The sequence below is a fragment of the Alligator mississippiensis genome, chromosome 13 (assembly GCF_030867095.1).
Source record: "Alligator mississippiensis isolate rAllMis1 chromosome 13, rAllMis1, whole genome shotgun sequence".
NCBI classification, from domain to species: domain Eukaryota; kingdom Metazoa; phylum Chordata; order Crocodylia; family Alligatoridae; genus Alligator; species Alligator mississippiensis.
Genome location: NC_081836.1, coordinates 30,616,127 through 30,634,698, shown reverse-complemented (window position 1 = coordinate 30,634,698; position 18,572 = coordinate 30,616,127). Strand labels below are relative to the sequence as shown.

The 18,572-nt window shown below is 45.8% G+C and overlaps 1 protein-coding gene across 4 annotated transcripts in view; it reads right to left on the bottom strand.

Moving 5' to 3' along the window:
* LOC102560697 (syntaxin-binding protein 4) overlaps positions 1-18,572 on the bottom strand; it is a 132,675-nt gene that overhangs the window by 35,924 nt on the left and 78,179 nt on the right. For all 4 annotated transcript variants that reach the window (XM_059716273.1, XM_059716274.1, XM_059716272.1 and 1 more), the window contains 5 exons: positions 11,908-12,003; positions 10,671-10,740; positions 9,610-9,684; positions 1,709-1,794; positions 686-812 (listed from right to left, as the gene is read on the bottom strand). In XM_059716273.1, the coding sequence (XP_059572256.1) occupies positions 686-812; positions 1,709-1,794; positions 9,610-9,684; positions 10,671-10,740; positions 11,908-12,003 (454 nt within the window). The remainder of the gene's footprint in view (positions 1-685; positions 813-1,708; positions 1,795-9,609; positions 9,685-10,670; positions 10,741-11,907; positions 12,004-18,572) is intronic.

Genomic DNA, 18,572 nt, shown 5'->3' with positions numbered 1-18,572 from the left:
TGGCTGCCTCAGTTCCCCAGGGCCCAGGGTTTTCACACACTTCCAAGCCTGGGAGATCCCAGCTGTTGTAATCCCCCAGCCCTGGGAGTGCATGGGGTGGCCCCATGGATGGGAGCCCCTCAACTGAAGGGGCTCCCATCCAAGGGAGCTTGCTTGTTTCTGATGCAATGGCATCTAATGTGCAATCCCATAAACATGCCTCCTGCCATGCATATGTGGCATGACAGTAGGCATGATTGTGTGGATCACCCATTAGATCCCATCACGCCTTTACCTGCACATGTAGAGGGGGCCTAGAAAACATGGAGGATTGAGAAACATTAACTCCAACTCAAAAGGAGATCCAGTAAACATGTCCAAAGGGATTGGACAATAGTTTTAATGAGCTATTTTGTGACACTCAGCCCAAAAGACCACTAAAAAGAAACCAGATTTTTAAAGGTGCTATCCAAAACTTTCTGATAATCAGTCCCTCTTCAGCTGTCTCAACGTGGGCACCCAAATACTGCAACATCCAAAATCATTAGTCCCTTTTTAAAATCCTATGCCACAGTGGAATGGGAACCACTCTGATCTGTGACTGAAGCCTCCTGAAATCTATGCAATACAGACTATTCACTAATGATGCTCTAGAAATGAGTGTTGATTCAGCAGAAGTGACTGTACTCTGTGACACTGTACATACTGTGAGCTGGAGTGTGGGGAATGTGTCGAGTTTCCGATGACCGGCCCATGGGAATTTGCAGGGCTCAGAAGTAGAGGACTCTGGGATCGTGATGAAGACCCTGAGGATGTACTTTCCAAATACCTACCTGAAGGGTAAATTTGAAGTTAGTGAAGAAAACCAAACCATTTTACACCCCCATCTTCCTACCCTTCTTTCCTGCTTCCTAGTCTGGAATTCAAACAGCTTTCATGGTCCCTTATTCAGAATTGAAATCCCTACCACTCAAGTGAATAAGATAGATACAGTTTAATTTGCCCAACACAAATGTAAATCTGTGATTACAGTAATTTGCACAGACACTGCTGTGTTCCACTGTCACAGGGTTTTCTTTAATGAAAACCCATGGAGGGGTCCATGGCATAGTTTGCCACTCCCAGCTTAGGTGACCTGAGCACCATTTCTCGGTCTACTAGTGACTTGCTTTGTTGCCACAGGCAATTTCTCCACCTGGAAACTAGGGGGATAATAATATGCCCTGCCTTAAATGCTTTGATATTCATAGAGGAAAACTGCTTTTGAAAACCTAGGTATTATTAGAACTTATTAGTGCAGTATCTTTGTGAACTGATGTACAGTTCAAGTGAAGTTATGGAAGCTGGAGAACAGTTAGATACCAAAGCCTTCCTGCTTCCACCCTAACACAGTTCTCTCTCTCTCCCCATCTCTGTTTTTCCTTATTTGCACAGACTATTAGGTCCATGTTTATTCTACTCTGCTGCTCTGCAGCCAAGATGCATTTAAGTTCTGCATTACTGCCATATAACAATCAGAGCATTTCTTGGGACCCAGCAAATAAGAATTCTCTCAAATATAGTCAGGATTTATTTTTCTGCAAAACTTCCTCCAAGCCCTATTCAGAAACAACAGCACAGTATTAAAATGAAACAACAGCTTAGCACTAAGATAAGGATACAAGACCTCCCAATGGTGGAGGTGTTGTCTACATTACAGCATTGACTTCACAAAGATTTCAGTACTCACTGCCACCATGGAGAATTGGAGAACTCCGGGATGATCCTGTGTTGCTCTGAGGTCCAAACTTTTCCAGCAGCTCAGAGAATTCTCTCCTGAAAAGCAAGACACAGAAGACTCATTCAGCTCCTTTATACAATTCCCTATTGATTTATAACACAAAAATATGCCTAGAAAAAGTTTTACACACCAACCCATTTATAGGCTTGATTTTCTTCTGCAAGCAGAGACCTGGTCAGTGCAGGGGGTGGTATCAGGGAACTAGATACAGCTCCTTGATTCTCAGGGGCAGCTCTGATGTGATTTTTGAGCTGTTTCCAAACAATGTGCAGCTTATGCTGGAGTGAGGGTCCATAATCAACCTAAGTGGAGGATCCCAACCTCATAGCAACCACCTTGGAAAATTCCAGTGACAAACTGAAACCTCCGTGCCCAAACATGCCCCTTATTCTGGGATGGGAAATAGGCACAGGAGCTGGATACGTCAGCAAGAAATTCCCCTGTGCCAGGGAAATTCTCTTCTGGGCATTTGTATCCGAGTGACAGCCCCTCTGCCCTGCTTTTCATCAGCAAACTCCAAGGATTTTACAATGATAATTAAACTTCCCAGTATCTCTCTGGTGTTATCATCCATAGAATACAAGTGAGTAAACTGAAGGACAAAGCAGCTATGCAGTTTGTCCATTGTAAGTGCACAAGAGAAAAGCCCCCACTCCCAGTCCCATGCTTTACCCACTAGAGCAGAACACCTCTTGAATTTTGAAGCCTTCTTCATTTGCTGATGTGACACACATGGGCTATCAGAGGAATGTGTAAGATCTCTGTGGGCCTTTTTATAACCAAAGAAATGCAAGTAATTGTCACACTAATCAGCTTAACATGCATGCTGCAGGGAAAGGTGAAAAATCACCAAGGGCCCTGCTAGTCTGTTCCAGAAAAATATTCCCTCCCAATCACAAATCTGGCAATCACTTTACCCTGAGCCTATGATCAAGATATACCAGCCATGATCAAAGAAATGAGATTCTCTGTACCAAATCTGAGCACAGGTGTATATTGCCCTGTGTCCCAGTTTTGGCTCTGGCCACTCTTTGATGCTTCCAAGAAAGCAAGACAGATAGACAAACACATGATATGTTTAGCCAACTGTGTCTCAGGATAAAATTCCTTACTGACCCTGCAGAATGAAGCCTGGAAGCTGGAGATTATGTTACAGTCATTGCCTTAATAAACAGCAAGTGTAATAAGCATGCTGAGGCCAGACAGGCTGCCCTGCATGAAAGAAGGGAATTAACAGGGAGGATAAACAGATCCCAAAGTCAGAAACAACCACCAGAGCCAGCTAGCCTGCGTCCCCATGGCTGGGCTAAAGCATTTCTTTCTTAAAATGATATATCAGCTGTTTTTAAGACTCCCAGCAACTGAGTCCACCAATTCTCCTGAAAAGGTGTTCCGATATTTAACCATCCTCACTGTCAGGAAACTTCTAACTCCATTTACAGTCAATGGATCTAGACATGCCTTTATCAGCAAGACTGCAGAGTTCCTCATGGTTAGATTCCTTTTTCTTGTACAAATACTTATACACTTATACATATACACTTCAGCCTTCTCTTTGATAAGCCGAATCGGCCGAGCTCTTTAAACCCCACTCTGAAAGGTCTGGTTTTGACACCAGAGTATTGCTCTACTCTCTCTTCTGTACCTACAGAAGGCAAGACAGGGTGCATTCAGAGAGGTTCTACTAAAAGAGATATTCCCCTTTTTATAGATCCACAGGTATCATCAGCCCATTTTGTCACAGTACTGATCTGAGAGCTCATGAGGAAGCAATGATCTAGGATGGCTCCTAGCCAGTGCCCACCTACATCTGGGGGACCTGCACATGGCTAGGTGTGTGTACAGAGCCAGGTACTTGCCTGGCAAAATACAGGATCCTGCACATGCTCAGGGCACTTGCACATGTGACACCATTACCATGTACACATGACAAAAATGTCACTTTGTGTGGCTTAATGTTGTCACACTGTACATGCGAAGGAGTTTTGGAGGGTTTAAATGAGTTTGCATTGTTGCAAACTAAACTAAGTCCTGATGTAGTTTAGTTTGCAATGATACATTGCAACTATTAATCAGCTCGCCCCACCTCCCCACTCCTGGCCACAGGAGAGGTGAGCAGGCTCTGCAAAAAAAAAGGATCAGGCCCCTCACCACTTCTGCCTTCAGCAGGTGCCTGCTATAGGCAGAAGCAGCAAGGGGTCCAATCCTTCCCCCCACCCCCCAACAGAGCCTGCCCACTTCTTGAGTGGTCGGGGGTGGTGATCCTTCCCTCCACAGTGGCAGCACCCCTGGGAGCCACCCAGGCAAGTTGCTAGCAAGCCAGGTGCTGCTCCAGCTCAGAGGTAGCACCTGGCCTGATCCAACTCTTCCCCAATCCCAAGCTGGAGTAGCATCCGATCAGCTAGCAGCCTGCCAGGGCAGCCCCAGGGGTGCCACTGCCATGAAGGGAAGGACCAGGGCCCCTTGCAGTTCAAGGGCCGCTCAGCCTGCTGGCAGCTTCCCCCCCTGCCAGCCATAGGCAGGCTCCTCCAGGAAAAAAAAATAAGGATCAGGCCCCTTGCCATAACAGTGAAAGAAACTCCTACATTGAAATGGTGGGTTTCAATTAAAAACTAAATCCCCATCACATGAACAAGTGCTCTCAGTGACCACACGGACAGTTGCAGGCCCACGTCGCTGGTGGAGTAGCATCACAAGCTGCATAAATTCCAAAAACAGCAGCTATGAAGCTAGGGAATAGGAAATGAAACAGGACCCTGACCTGAGCCCCCCATTTGGTTCCATTTATTTTAGTTTAATCTGGTATTTGACCAGCTCTATTACTGAAATACTTGATCCTATCAGGTTCCTGTGCAACTGAAATGCCTGCCTTATTTGACTGGTAGAAAGGCTGAGATAGGGAGAGTCCACTAAGTATACTGTATCCACTTAGGATACTGTCCTTCAATGTCCACTAAGGATACTGAGATTTAGGGTAACAGAAGGGTCTTTGTACAGAGCTCTGAGGTGTGTACAGCCTCAGACAGATCCATGAGGAGCACTCAGATAAAAGTGGCTGAGAGCAGCAGCCAGCTACAGGCTGATTTTATTACAAATTAAGCAGCAGGGGACCAATCAGTCAGTGGAATACTCTTATTTTATTCTATGATGCATTTTCTGTGATGCCCTTGTATTCTGGGGAAGCACAAAAGGTCAATCTTCCATCTAAGGTTATGCAGGAATATCTCTGGAAACCTCAGCCTCTGCTCTCTAGATGGGAGAGAGGAGTTTAAGCCCTAGTGTTAATAACTTATCTTGATAAATACAACCTGTACAAGACCCTGGAAGCCCAACACCTGCTTAGAACAGCAATCACAATGTGCATTGATTTTAAGACAACTGTCATATTGAATGAAATAGTTTGAATGTTTGTAAAGGTTGCCCATTAGCCAGTTTCAGGAAGAAGATAAGATTTATCTCCTTATCTAGCTCATTGTTTTGGGACTACGTGCAAAAGGTCCTGACTTTGTTTAAAGTCTTAATTTAAATTTTATCTTTAGAAGTCTTTTACAAAGAGAGCAAATATCCTGAGTTCCAAGAGATCAAACCCTAAGGCCTTTTGACCAGATTGGTAAGAAAAGGGCATTTGCAGTGATATGGAAGTTTCCCAAAGGTAATTTAAAATGCTTAACAAAGGCAAAAGAATCTGTTGAGTAAGATCCGAGCCCAAATTTGGGAGTAATGACAGGCTTGAGTAGGAGGAGCCCATTGACGGCAGCTCGCTCAATAAAAACTGTAACTTACTGTCCCAATTTGGAGGTGACTTCACTTGCAGAACAACAAAGGAAGAATCGCAAGCGTAGCCCGGATCAGACTGATCACCTGAACCAACCTCTCCGTGAACACGAATTTCTTAGTTCACTCTGAAGCTGCAGAGCGCCCGAAAGAGACTGAAGGAAGGGGACTTAGTCCTATCACTGCTGAGCCCAGCTCATTGAATAGTACTGCTGAGGCCAGCCCATTGAATTGTATTGCTGAGGCGAGCCCATTGAACCATAGTACTGAGGCCAACCCATTAAATTGTACTACTGAGGAATGAAACCATATTTTGGTATTTGGCTTCTCGGAATTCTAGGTTTGTAAGTACATCATGAAAATAATAGTATTGATTCAAATTTAACTTTTAGTTGTAATTGTAGTTGTTTTTGTAATACTAATTCTTTTAGCATTGTTTGGGAAGGAAGTGCATTTGGAGCATTGTTTCTGATATATGTAATTATTGTGTTTTTAATGTTTGTGGTGTTTCTTAAAGCTAAGCAGTGTTATATGCGTAGCAAAGAGTTTTAAAATAAAATTGTGTTGTATGAATTAAGTGTGTAATCTTGTGAAATCGTGCAATCAGCTAACTACTCCCCCAGCCAGTGCATCAAAACGAATGAGTAAATTGTGTGGGATTTTCTCTATTCCATAACCCACTAGAGACAACAACCAACATTGCTAAGTGACAGGCTTATCATGAGTTCTCACTGTCTTCTCGAAACCCTAGAAGCCAAGTAATCACATAAGAATCTCAGCAAAAAAATCTTGAAAACATGGGGTGTATCTACACAAGGCACTACTGCGCAGTAGCATATTAGCAAGTAGTATATTAGCAAGTACTAAATAAATGCACAGTAACTGAAATAAAAGAGACTAAGGAAACACATTTACATGCCTTATTTATACACAGTAAGATGCAGAAGACACAATCCACATTCCAGATGGTATGGTGTAGACAACCCACCTAACTGGCTCAACTTCATAAAGATACACCTGTCAAATTGGAATGCCCGTTGTATCCCTTACAGAAAAAAGGATCTACTGTATATATCAGGCTTGGGTTGAGTAAGCAACAGTTAGAGAGCCACAAAGAAATTATACCAATCAGGCAGAAAGGAGCACAAATCAAAGCCATGGATCCAAACATCCTTAAGCAGGGGTCATCAGTGTTTTCCAGCAGGGGGCCAGAATGCTCAAACTTGGGCCTGAGACAGGTGAGCAAGAGGACTTCTCTGCCTCCACCACTTCTCCCTGCCACCCAGCACAGCACAGGGAAAGCTTTCCCTCTGCCAAAGCCCCAGGCATCCAACTATGGCACGGCATGAGCACAGTTCCTGCCCCATATGCTACTCAAGCCATGGCTCTTTGAGCCGGATACAAAGGTTCTGCAGATATGATCTGGACCATGAGCCATAGGTTACCAACCCCTTTCGTTAAGCATTGGCACAGTTCAGAGCTCAGCCCGAATGCTCTGGCTTCAATACTAAAATACTTCTGTGCACTCTCTCAGACTTGAAGACCTGAAAGGGAGCATTTTACAAGGCCAGGCCTGCATTTCATACCTGCCTCTTCTACTGCCTAGGCAATTCTGCAGTCACAACTAACAGCAGGAAAAACTGGCAGTAGCCATGGGCCCTATTTCTCTGGTGGCACTCAATAAGGCTCAATCAATTCTATCATTTATATCTGAAGCACTGGAGGCCTGATTTATTGTGCCTTCAAAAATCAGAACCATCCTGTTTACCATAACAGGTATTTTGTGCCTGAGGTTCTCAACTTTTTTGATCCTCTTGAGTTCACTTGAACTGGCAATGGAAGCTGTGTGGGGTCACCACCTTACAGAAGCATTAGGATGGCACAAGGCAGCGCTGTGCAGAGTTCTGAACACACTGAACTGAAAGAAGTGCAGTCACTGCTGCATACCTTAATGCAGTGTAGAGGGTGGGCTACAGCTCTGCTGACTGGCACTAAGGCAGCTATACTGCTTCCTGCTCAGGAGGTGGATGTGTGGGGCAGTGTAATGTCTCAATACAATACTTCCTGGTGCCACCAGAGCATTCAGAGGGAGGAGTACAACCCTCCTGTGATCCTTTCATGTACCTGCCCTCATGGCCCACCTGCAGCATCTCTCTGGTCTACTGATGGGCTGTAAGAATACAGTCTTAAGTTATCAGACCTCCGGTGACAGGCTTGTGCAAAAAACCTCCCATATGTGCACAGCTGCAGTACTAAGCTTGCAAAGAGACAGACTAAGCTGCAGTCCTCCCTAGTGTAATTTCATTGGCTTTAATGCCTCTGAGCTCAGACTCAGACCCCACAAGCTTACACAGGAGTAAATTAATGTGTCCATGCTGATTATTCTCTGTCCACACTGTTTTGCTAAACATTATGATGCAATTTCCCTTCTCTCCCAAAGCCTGTGCTCCTTCACTTGTAATGTTAAGGATCTTGCACAGCCATGGCTATTGCCTCTGTTGCTAGTATAACTGGAGAAATCAGAAACAGAGAAAATAATTGTCTTGAATACTCAAAACTTGCCTGCCTTGTAGTAGCAGTACAAACTGCCCCACCCCACACTCTACTTGTCCTTGCTTGTGTTAATGAATACTCATTCAACTCAACAGAAGACTCTCAGAGATGTGCCATTCTTGCCTACATTCACTTATGAGTCACGTGGCTCTGATCTCAGCATCAATTTTATTGGGACCCTGGTGTTCAGGGTGCTATAAAAAAACTCAGGCCTGATCCTTGTTTACATAAAAACCCCTTTATGCTGCAGCATAAAATCAGGCTCTATATGTTTTCCAATGATTGGTTGAGCTGTTCTTAGAACAGCACAGCTGATCCAAAACAGGACAAAAACCAAACAAGCCACTAGCCTCGGCTGCATCAGTGTCAGCAAGCATTGTGACAGCAATGTGGATAGACAGTCAATTACCCCCCAAGCTCAAGGACAGCGCTAAAAGATAATATGGGATCAAAAAAGAAAAAGAAAAAACAGCAAGCCGAAAACCCTTCCCTCTCTTCCATTCCCCTTAATCTTGGAGATATGTATTAAACATTTTGTGAGATGATTATGTAAGCAAAATCTCTGCAAATCTTTAAAAAAAAATTAAACTGATTAGTGCTGAACTCTCCCTCTGGATAACCTTTGGCAGATTTATCAGACAACCAATAGCAAACAAAGACCAAATAAAATGTTTAAAGTTTGGGTGCTCTCAGTGTTTGCATCCTATCCATTTACAGCAATCTATTAGAGGCACAGTTGACAGATGCATGAAACAGCCATAGCCTCCAATAAAGCCATGCACACATATATTTTTGGAAACATCTGCTATAATATATGGTGTTGGAAATGTGTCAAGATGCCTGGACAGCTGGGAGCAAATACACATGGGTTATGGCAGATAACCTGCCTCCTGGGTCACTGGCCAAGAAACAAACATAGTTACTGTGGAAACAACCCCTGATTCTTCTGGGCTTCCTTCTTCTCAGAGGAAAGAGACTAGAATGTCAAGGATCAAGCACTGAACCTGCCTACACCTGCATAGGGTCACTGCCTCATGGAGCAAAAAGTGTAAGACGCTCAGTAGCAGGTGGAAGGGCTTCTACTACGTAATCTTTGGCCTGGGTAGGTGAGACAAGCTTACAGGAGCAGGTGGGAAGGGACTGGGTGGAGCCTTGGGAGAGGAATGAGGATGCTACTACACAGATTCACAGGTCAATCCTGCTGAGAAGGGGCCAAGATCCCTCTAACTACTCTAAAAGCAGGATACAAGAGCCACTGTGGAAGAGCCTAATGGCTGCTGGAGTTTCCTTCACGAACCTACTGCACTGCTTATGTTACCTGGGCTGGGGCAGATCAGGATTCCCCAGCTTCCATGACTAGGTACTCATGCATAGCTGGCTTGACTGGAGGCAGCTTTCAGCATGAGTCCAGGGGAACGCTTGCACTCTGCTTTAACCTTTCTAGCCAAGCCCTACTCATTCACAGGAATATATAGTTTAGTGCAAGTGTATTCTTCTGTGGGAAGAATTCAATGCACACTTACCTGGAATCATCATCCCGGGCTATGAGAAGGCGCATATGGCTGGTGGCGGAGGCTGTTCTGAGGATATCCACAGCTCTGCAGGAAGGCAGGACAAAGAATGAGCTCTCATGTGCAACAAAGAATGAATAATACTAGACTACATATCAGTACATCAAAGTCTGTGCCAAACTCAGCAGTGGGCCATGGAAACCTCAACAGCAGCCACATGAATGATGGCTTCATTTTTGGGGGGTGGAGAAGACCCTCCAGGGGACTGAACATCTTTCAGGTGGCCATGACTTCCCTCTTTGGCAGCAGGGCTGGAGGGAAGGTAAGTCACAGCCTGCTGCTCCTCACCACTGCAGTAGCTGGGGTCCCTGAACAGGTAACAGGAGGTGCAGGAAGCAAATACATCCTCCCTGACTTCCAGTCTCTTAAATGCTCTTTCCCAGACATGCACAGTGCCTACACAATCAAAGTCAAGCAGCCACTGCAGTCTCTGTTCTCTAGTGGCTGGACACAGGGAGCTCACCTGTGTGACAAACACCCTGTACTTTCTACAGGACTCTTATGGATAGTCAGTAGGAACCTGTGGTTTGGAAGCAGGAGAATCACTGCTCTGGGGGACTCCGTGTGATCATGATGACTCAGGAACATTGAGGTCTATGGAGCTGACCAGACCCAGGAGACAGAAAGGAGGTATAAAGTACTTTTGGTTGGCTGCTGCATTTGTGCAGTGCCCATCACACTGTTGGTGCACAGAGGCTGAAGAAATGAAAGATTCTAGTGACCTCTACTTTTGCTGACCTCAGAAGAAGCTTGTGGACAGGTTCAGTTTGTGCTTTGAATGAAGATGAAAGTAATTTCTAACGCAGACTGGGGCCTTCACATCTCTTCATCTTTGAATTATTGTATAGGGACTCTGATCCTTGCCTAGACTGTTAGATGAATGGCACTGAAAGCAGCAGCCCTTTGTGTACGCACACAACATGCAGGATCTTTCAGGCAAGCCACATACCAGCCCACCATTCAGATTCACATACAACTGCAATGCCTGCAGAGTCCCTGCTTAGCAACAGTACCTCTCACTGGTAACCCCAATCAGAGACTCGCCATTGACCTCCAGGATCTGGTCCCCTGGTTGCAGGCGTCCTAAACAAATGAACCAGAAGACACAACATGGATGTTTAATACTTGTACTTACTGTGCTGTGTTTTGAGTAACTAGGAAATGCAAATGCATATCAGAAAATGTAGTGGTGGGGGGTTCTTTCTTTTTTCTTAACCTGGAACTGCACCTATACCTGGAAAGACTCTCTCTCGCACAATTCGAATTGGTTGTTTTGTTAAATACATTTGGTAGATGACCAAATGACACATTTATGCTTGAAAAAGCATGCTAACTAAAAATCAGTGGAAGTTTGCCTGAATGAGGACTGAGTTGAAAAGGAAACAGGATCTCCACTTATCTGGAAACAACTAATGGAACCAAGAATCATCAGTGGATAAGGATCCAACAATGAAGTGAGTCTGTGGGCTGGCATGGATGAGTCTCAGTACTGCAATCATGAAACAATCACTTAAACATCTTAGACACAGGAGAGAAGGCTTGAAATTGATCAACATGAATTACCACAGTGAAATATCCATCCAAATATCTAGAAGCGAGTACAGGCAGTCCTTGACTTACAACGTTTTGAGTTACAGTGTTTTGCACTTACAACTTTTATAAATAGACACCCTGTTTCAACTTTCTGACGTCAGTTTCAACTGTACAACGCTTGATCCGATGTGATGCCACACCAGCGAACAAGTTCACTGTGTCGTCCGTCTCCCTGGAGAACATCTGTCCAAACTTCCTTGGACACGTTCTTTAAGAAAGCAGCCAAGACTCCAGAAAAACCTGTAGCCAAGATTCCTGAGAAGACTCCAGCCAAGAACCCTTCAAAAAGTCCAGCAAAGTCACCTCAGAGAAGTCCTTCCAAATCAATATGATTGCTATTTACAATATAAATACATTAATGTAGCTGTATTACTCATCTATAATAGATCAAGTACAAAATTCTGGGATGTTTTTGGTGAAAATAGGATACTGGGCCTTGGTTCAGGAACCAATCCCCCATTCATAACATTATTTCTTATGAGAAAATTGGTTCTGAGTTACGTTTTGACTTAAGACGCGGTTTTCAGAAACCAATCATGTTGTAAGTCTGAGGACTGCCTGTATATGAGGAAGCATCAAACCAGGATTAATAAGGATAGCGCACTAGTTACGTAGAGCTTTGAATATTTACTGGCTTTCTTTCCCTGTTTAACTCACCATCAACATAAGCGACACCCCCTGGTAGGATCCTCTTTACATAAACTCCATATTCTTCTCCTGTGAGCTCCTTTATGCCACCAATTACCTTAATACCTAGGAAGAGAGGTTCTTATTATATACAAGCAAGAGCAACAAATAACAGCTGTCCCAAAAGAGCACTGCTGTGAAGTGTTGTAAAATGTGATCATTCCAAGTGTGGTAAACCATCATTTCCCTCCACCACTCACAGTTTACTTCCAGAGACTTCAGGAGGGAGATGAAACTTTAACGAGTAGACAAGGCAAATTGAATATAAACCCATTCAAGAGTAATTACCATAATACTTGGGGTTCTGTTACCTCCCAAGGTTTTCATCAATACCAGTTACTACTGGGGAAAGCCTGAGAAAAGGTTATCACAAGCATTCATTTAGGTATGAATAACAAATTCACTGCAATGACAGTCACCTGTGCTTTATTCAATTCTTCCAGCAAAACAGTTCCGTGACCAATGTCTTGCTTTTAAAAATGTTTTTAGGAAGGGAAAATATTGCATCCAAATGGTCTATGCAGTAGAAAGTTTACTGGGACAATCTTGTGAAGTGTAATGGGCTGTAGGAGTCCATAGCAGAAATAATGATGCAACTCAGATGTAACACAAGTAGCGATACATTTGGTAGATGACCAAATGACACATTTATGCTTGAAAAAGCACACTAACTAAAAATCAGTGGAAGTTTGCCTGAATGAGGACTGAGTTGAAAAGGAAACAGGATCTCCACTTATCTGCACACAACTAATGGATCACAGGAGGCTGCACCTGCTGCCTGGGACTGTGCTGGGAGCAGCCTGCACCCAGCTCCAGCAAAATCAGTGCTGTCACTGGTCCTACCTGGCAGCACCAGCCTCGTCATCAGGCAAGCAGATTGGGGGCCCACCCACACCCCTGGGAGGGCTGTGGGGACTGTGCCGGACTGTTCCCAGGGGTGCAGGCTCCCAATCTGCCTCCTGGATGACAGGAGGCTGGTTCTGCTGCCTGGGGCCAGCAGCAGGTCCCAGGGCAAATCAGCTCATGCAGGGACCTGCCTCCACCCCAAGGTCCTGCACCCTCCTTGGGTCAGCTCTGGTGCAGGGCCCGAGACAAATCCGCTTGTGCAGGGACCGGCCCCCGCCTTGATCCCAGGGTGGAAGCGGGTCCCCACACAAAAAACTGATTTGCCCCAGGCCCCGCACCAGAGCGGACCCAAGGAGGGTGCGGGCCACCGCCCCGATCCCCAGTGTGGCGGTGGGTCCCTGCACATCCTGATTTGCCGCTGGCCTCAGTCAGCAGAACCAGCCTCCTGTCATCAGGCAGGCAGATCAGGGGCCTGGACCCCTGCCGCCTCCCAGGGGTGCAAGCAGGCCCCCGATCTGTCTGCCAGATGACAGGAGGCTGGTGCTGCCTGCTGAGGTTGGCAGCAGCACCAATCTTCCTGGCACTGGATGCAAACTGCGCCAGGCGGCAGGAGCAGCCTCCTGTGATCTGGTAGGCCAATCAGGAGACCTCTGGGAGGGCTGCAGGTCTCTGCTGACTCCTCCTGGGGGTGCAGGAGTCCCCCAACTGGCCTGCCAGATCACAGGAGGCTGGTGCCGCTGGCTGGGACCAATGCTAGGCGCAGCCCATGCCAGGAAGATCGATGCTGCCGCTGGCCCCAGCTGGCAGCACCCACCTCCTGTCATCCGGCAGACAGTTCAGCAGCTTGCCCACACCCCCGGGAGGGCCACAGGGCTGTGCTAGACTCCTCCCGGGGGTGCGGGTGAGCTGCCAATCTGCCTGCCGGATGATAGGAGGCTGGTGCTGCCAGCTGGGGCCAACGGCAGCACCAGTTTTCCTGGCGCTGGATGTGAGTTGAGCCCAGCACTGGTCCCAGCTGGCAGCAGCAACCTCCTGTCATCCGGCTGGCAGATAGGGGGCCTGCACCCCCGGGAGGAGTCCGGCACAGCCCTGCAGCCCTCCCAGGGGTGCAGGCAGACCCCCGATCTGCTTGCTGGATGACAGGAGGCTGCTGCTGCTCCTGCCTGGGACCTGCGCTCAAGCCAAGTAAGTCTGGCTTCAAAATATGAAACGTTTCAAGTGCCCTTGTTTCATTTTGAAGCTGTTTCGAAGGCTTTTGTTTCATTTTGATTTCACTGTTTCGAGCTCAAAACACATCGAAACAGCTTCGAAATGAAACACCAGGTGAAATTTCATACATCCCCAATTCATACGTTGGCTGTTTTGTAAATAATAAACTGTAAACGTTTAGACTGTATGTACTCGTGTGTGGGGAAACTACAAGAAAACACTCCACAGAGAGGTGGCCCCAGCCTTAGGGGCTGGAAGGCTGACCCTGTTTTACACCCCAGAACCCTGAATCCGGACATGGCCATGGTTAGCACCATGACTAGGGTTACAAATGTATGAGGGCGATCTGGGGGGAATCCCTGGGTGAATGGTTGCCTGTGTATGCAGGGGGCTGTGCGTGATGGCTTTCATCAAGGAGCTTCAAACTCCAGGTTCCTCAAGTAAGAGGAGATGACTTTGATACATTTGAAACCCTTGACGGCTTTTTGGCTAAAAACAAGTTGATGCTGGACAGTGATGTGAAACAAAATCAAGGAACACTTGCTGGCACTCAAATCTCAGTTTTTCCAGTACTTTCCTGAAATGGGAAATGAGAATGAGTGGATACATAACCCCTTTGTAGCAGACTGCAACTCTAGGTCTTGTCTAACAGCTAAATAAGAAGAGCAATTACTCAAGTTATCCTGTGACAGGAGACTGAAACTTGAATTCAAGCTGGAATCTCTTGCCTGATTCTGGTTGAAATTAAAAAAGGAGTACTCTGATCTGACAGATAAGGCCATTAAAGCTTTGATGCTGTTCACCACCATGTATTTATGTGAAAGTGGATTTCCAGCCTTAGTATTGAGAAAAACAAACTGAATGTTGAAGGAGATCTAAGATTGAAACTGTCATCTTTCCTATCAAACTTTCATGTGCTTTCTGCCAAGAAGCAAGCTCAATCATCTCATTAGAGCTAAGAACAAAATGGTGAATTCACAAAATTGTAATATTGTTGTTGTTGGTATTATTTTTATTTTTAACACAAGTTTGTCAGTAATTATCTACTTATGTTTGCTATACATACACAAGGCAGGCAAGGTTCTTTGGGTAGATGTGATATCTTTTATTAGACCAGGGGCAGGCAATTATTTTGGGCGGTGGGCCACTTACCGAGTTTTGGCAAGCTGTCAAGGGCTGCATGGGTAGCCCTGCCCTTTGACAGGTGCCCCAGCCCCTGGTTGCCATCTTGTGACCAGAAGTCCCACGCCCTAACCCCTGATCTTTGCCACCAGAAGTTCCTCCCCTTGCCCCCAGAAGTACTCCTTTCAGCAAGGAGTTTTGCTATCTCAGAACCAGAAAAATACCAAATTATATTCTAAAAAGTGATCATCTACAACATTCATTAATTTGATTTCAAAAAATATTTTTGTCCTAATTTACATGTGTTTGTGTAGTGTACACAGAGGTGACTGCACATAGCTTAAAATGAAGTCTTATTTTTGTATATTGTGGGCGGTGGGTATAGGTTTGTGGGGCTGTGGGTATGTGGGGTGTGGGTGAGTATGGGGGGGAGGGTGGCTGAGGTTTGTGTACGGCAGCGCGAAGGGAGGTGTAGGTGTATGTGTATAGAGGGGTTTGCGTGTGGGACTCACCCTATGAACAGACACACGCGTACACACTCTGCCCCTGTGCCTGCCCACATGCGCACACACATACATACCCCTACGAGTGGTCCCATGCTCTGTGGTCTGGGGATGCAGCTGTGAGCCCCAACCACCTGGTGCTGGAGCAGGGTTGGGGCAGGAAAGCGATGAACTGGCTGCAGGTGGGCGGGGCTGGGCTGCTCAAGCCTTCAAGCCTGCTGAGGGCTCCCTCTGGGTCCTCCTGCCCCCTGTCTCCAGCCAGCTTTGACAGGGAGCCGGTTCACATAAATGTTATTTTACTAAACTTTTAGGGGCCCTGTGGGCCAGATACAATGGCCTGGTGGGCTGGATCCAGCTTGCAGGCTGTATTTTGCTGGTTAACAAGTGAGCTAGAGAAAGTCACAAAAATCTAACTCCACAGATGGATACATCATGAGCAGAATTGGAAATGAACTCATTACATGCATTGTTGGTTGTGGATGGTTCAGCCAACTCTTATATCATTGATCAAACTGCTAAGGCTGCATATTAGGAATACTATTGTGGATGGCAGTCTTTGAAAGAGAGAGAGGGAGAGAGATCTGGCTCTCTGCACAGCTAAACAGTGTCCAACAAACATTGTATTTAACCACAGTAGACAGAAACCTCGCTTTGTGTTGTATGTCACTCGGTGCATGTTGTATGTCAACCTCCAGTGGATGATTTAGAAAGGCTTCTGAAACCGACACTGCTTCCAGTGGTGAGAATGTAACAGAAGCAACAAAGGCTCTTAATTTTAGATGGAGTTTTTCTGACCCTAGCAACTAAGATTAGCAACAGGAGACAGAATGCAGAGCCCTCAAGTATTTTGCCACACTAACAAACATCACCACAAGCTTGACATAGATTTTCATTTGAAAATACGACCACCTCACATTTGGGACTGTATGGATGCATCTACACGTGCATTAAGGCACTTTTCCTAACATTCATTAAATTTAGTACCTTCAATGTGAGGTATTAAACAAATATGTGTTAGCCTGCCTTAATGCACAGTAACAAATGTGCACACTTTTTAAGTGACGCTAATGCACAGTAGCCTATTTTACTGTGCATTCGTGTAATTGCATGGTTTTTATGTGATGCTATAATGCACAGTAAAATAGGCTATTGTGCATTAAAGTGCACATGTAGATGCACCCTATCAGTATTAAACTTGGTACCTTGGCAGTGGGAGGGAACTCAGAGTCAGTGTGTTTCCTGCCAGTGCTGTTCTAATATTTCCATCTCAAATTTCCTGTTATTACAGTGTCCTGTGAATTTCAGCCAGGATTGCATAATTTCAAATGAGTCATGTTCTCTCAGTGCCAGCTGCACTTCAAGTGACCTGCACTCCATCAGCAAATTCTTAACCAGACTGCCACAGTAATTCCTTGGTAGTGGAAGGAATTGCTGGCAACTGTAGAGTGACATATAGGAGGAAAACCATAACTCAGAATCAGGACTAGATTTCTATACAGGCTCACTGGGCAATTATAGATCAAGAGCTAGGTAAGAACCTCTCCTATATTGAAGCTTCTCTGTTAGTCAGCTACCACAACACAGTTTTGTCTTTGAAGGCACTAGCTTTAGCATAGCTGACATGATTTTAATGAAGGGGTTTTTATGATACTCCCACACAGTAGTACAGAACAACATACTGTGTCTGGCAGGAAAAGACAGAAGGGACTGATTTGTCATGGGTTCATTAAATCCCATTTCTAATCTTTTGGCTTTGGACAGTGAGATTAAGAACACTGGGTTTAATTAACAAATCTTCCCCAAAATCCACTCTCCAGACATTTTACTGTTCTGAATATGAAGCTGGAATAGTAGAGTTCAGATAAAACATAGTACACAGAGTTATGGCCAGTCCAGCACAGAAAGTAATATTTCCATTAACAAAGCAACCCCACCGATGCTTCATACCTTGCTCATTGATGGCTTCTGCCTCTGACATCCCTATAAATTCAAAATCAATGAGATAGTAAACAGAAAGGCTCGAAAAATTGACCAACTGTGGCCTCAGCTACATCACAGTCTGATGACTGGGGAATTGGCTCCGAGGTTGGACCCAGAGAGTGGTGAACGATGGAAGTGAATCATCATGGTGCTCCGTGACCAGTGGGGTCCCCCAAGGCTCCGTCCTTGGACCTGTACTCTTTAACATCTTGATTAACGATGTAGACATTGGTGTCAGAAGCGGACTGGCCAAGTTTTCTGATGACACCAAACTTTGGGGTAAAGTGTCCACACCTGAGGACAGGCTGGTGATCCAGGCTGACCTTGACAGGCTTAGAAAGTGGGCAGATAAAAACCTGATGACGTTCAATATAGAAAAAGGAAAGGTACTCCACCTCTGGGGAAAAAATCCCACATCACACTTATAGGCTCGGCTGTGCTACGCTCACTAGCATCACAGCTGAAAGGGACTTGCGGGTCATGACTCACCACATGAGCCACCAATGCTATGTCACAGCTGGTAAAGCAAACAAAACTCTGGCTTGCATCCATAGATGCTTCTCAAGCAAATCTCAGGATGTCATCTTCCCGCTGTACTCAGCCTTGGTGAGGCCACAGCTGAAGTACTGCATCCAATTCTGGTCCAGAGGAGAGCCATGCACATGATCAGAGGGCAAGAGAACAGGCTTTATGATGAGAGGCTGAGAGCCATGGGACTCTTCAGTCTGGAAAAGAGCAGGCTCAGGGGCAACCTGGTGGCTGCCTATAAGCCTGAAAAGCACGTGCCCCCAGAAGCTCCGGGGGCACAGCTGCGGCAAGAGCACGGTGGCGGTGGTCGCAGCAGTAGAGTTCCCACAGATGCTGCTGGCACTATCAGCAGCGGGGGGGCGGGGGGTGGCGAGCACTGACCAAGGATCGGCGACCACTCACAGCCGCCGCCAGCAGCATTGGCAGCGGCCAGCGGGGATTGCAGAC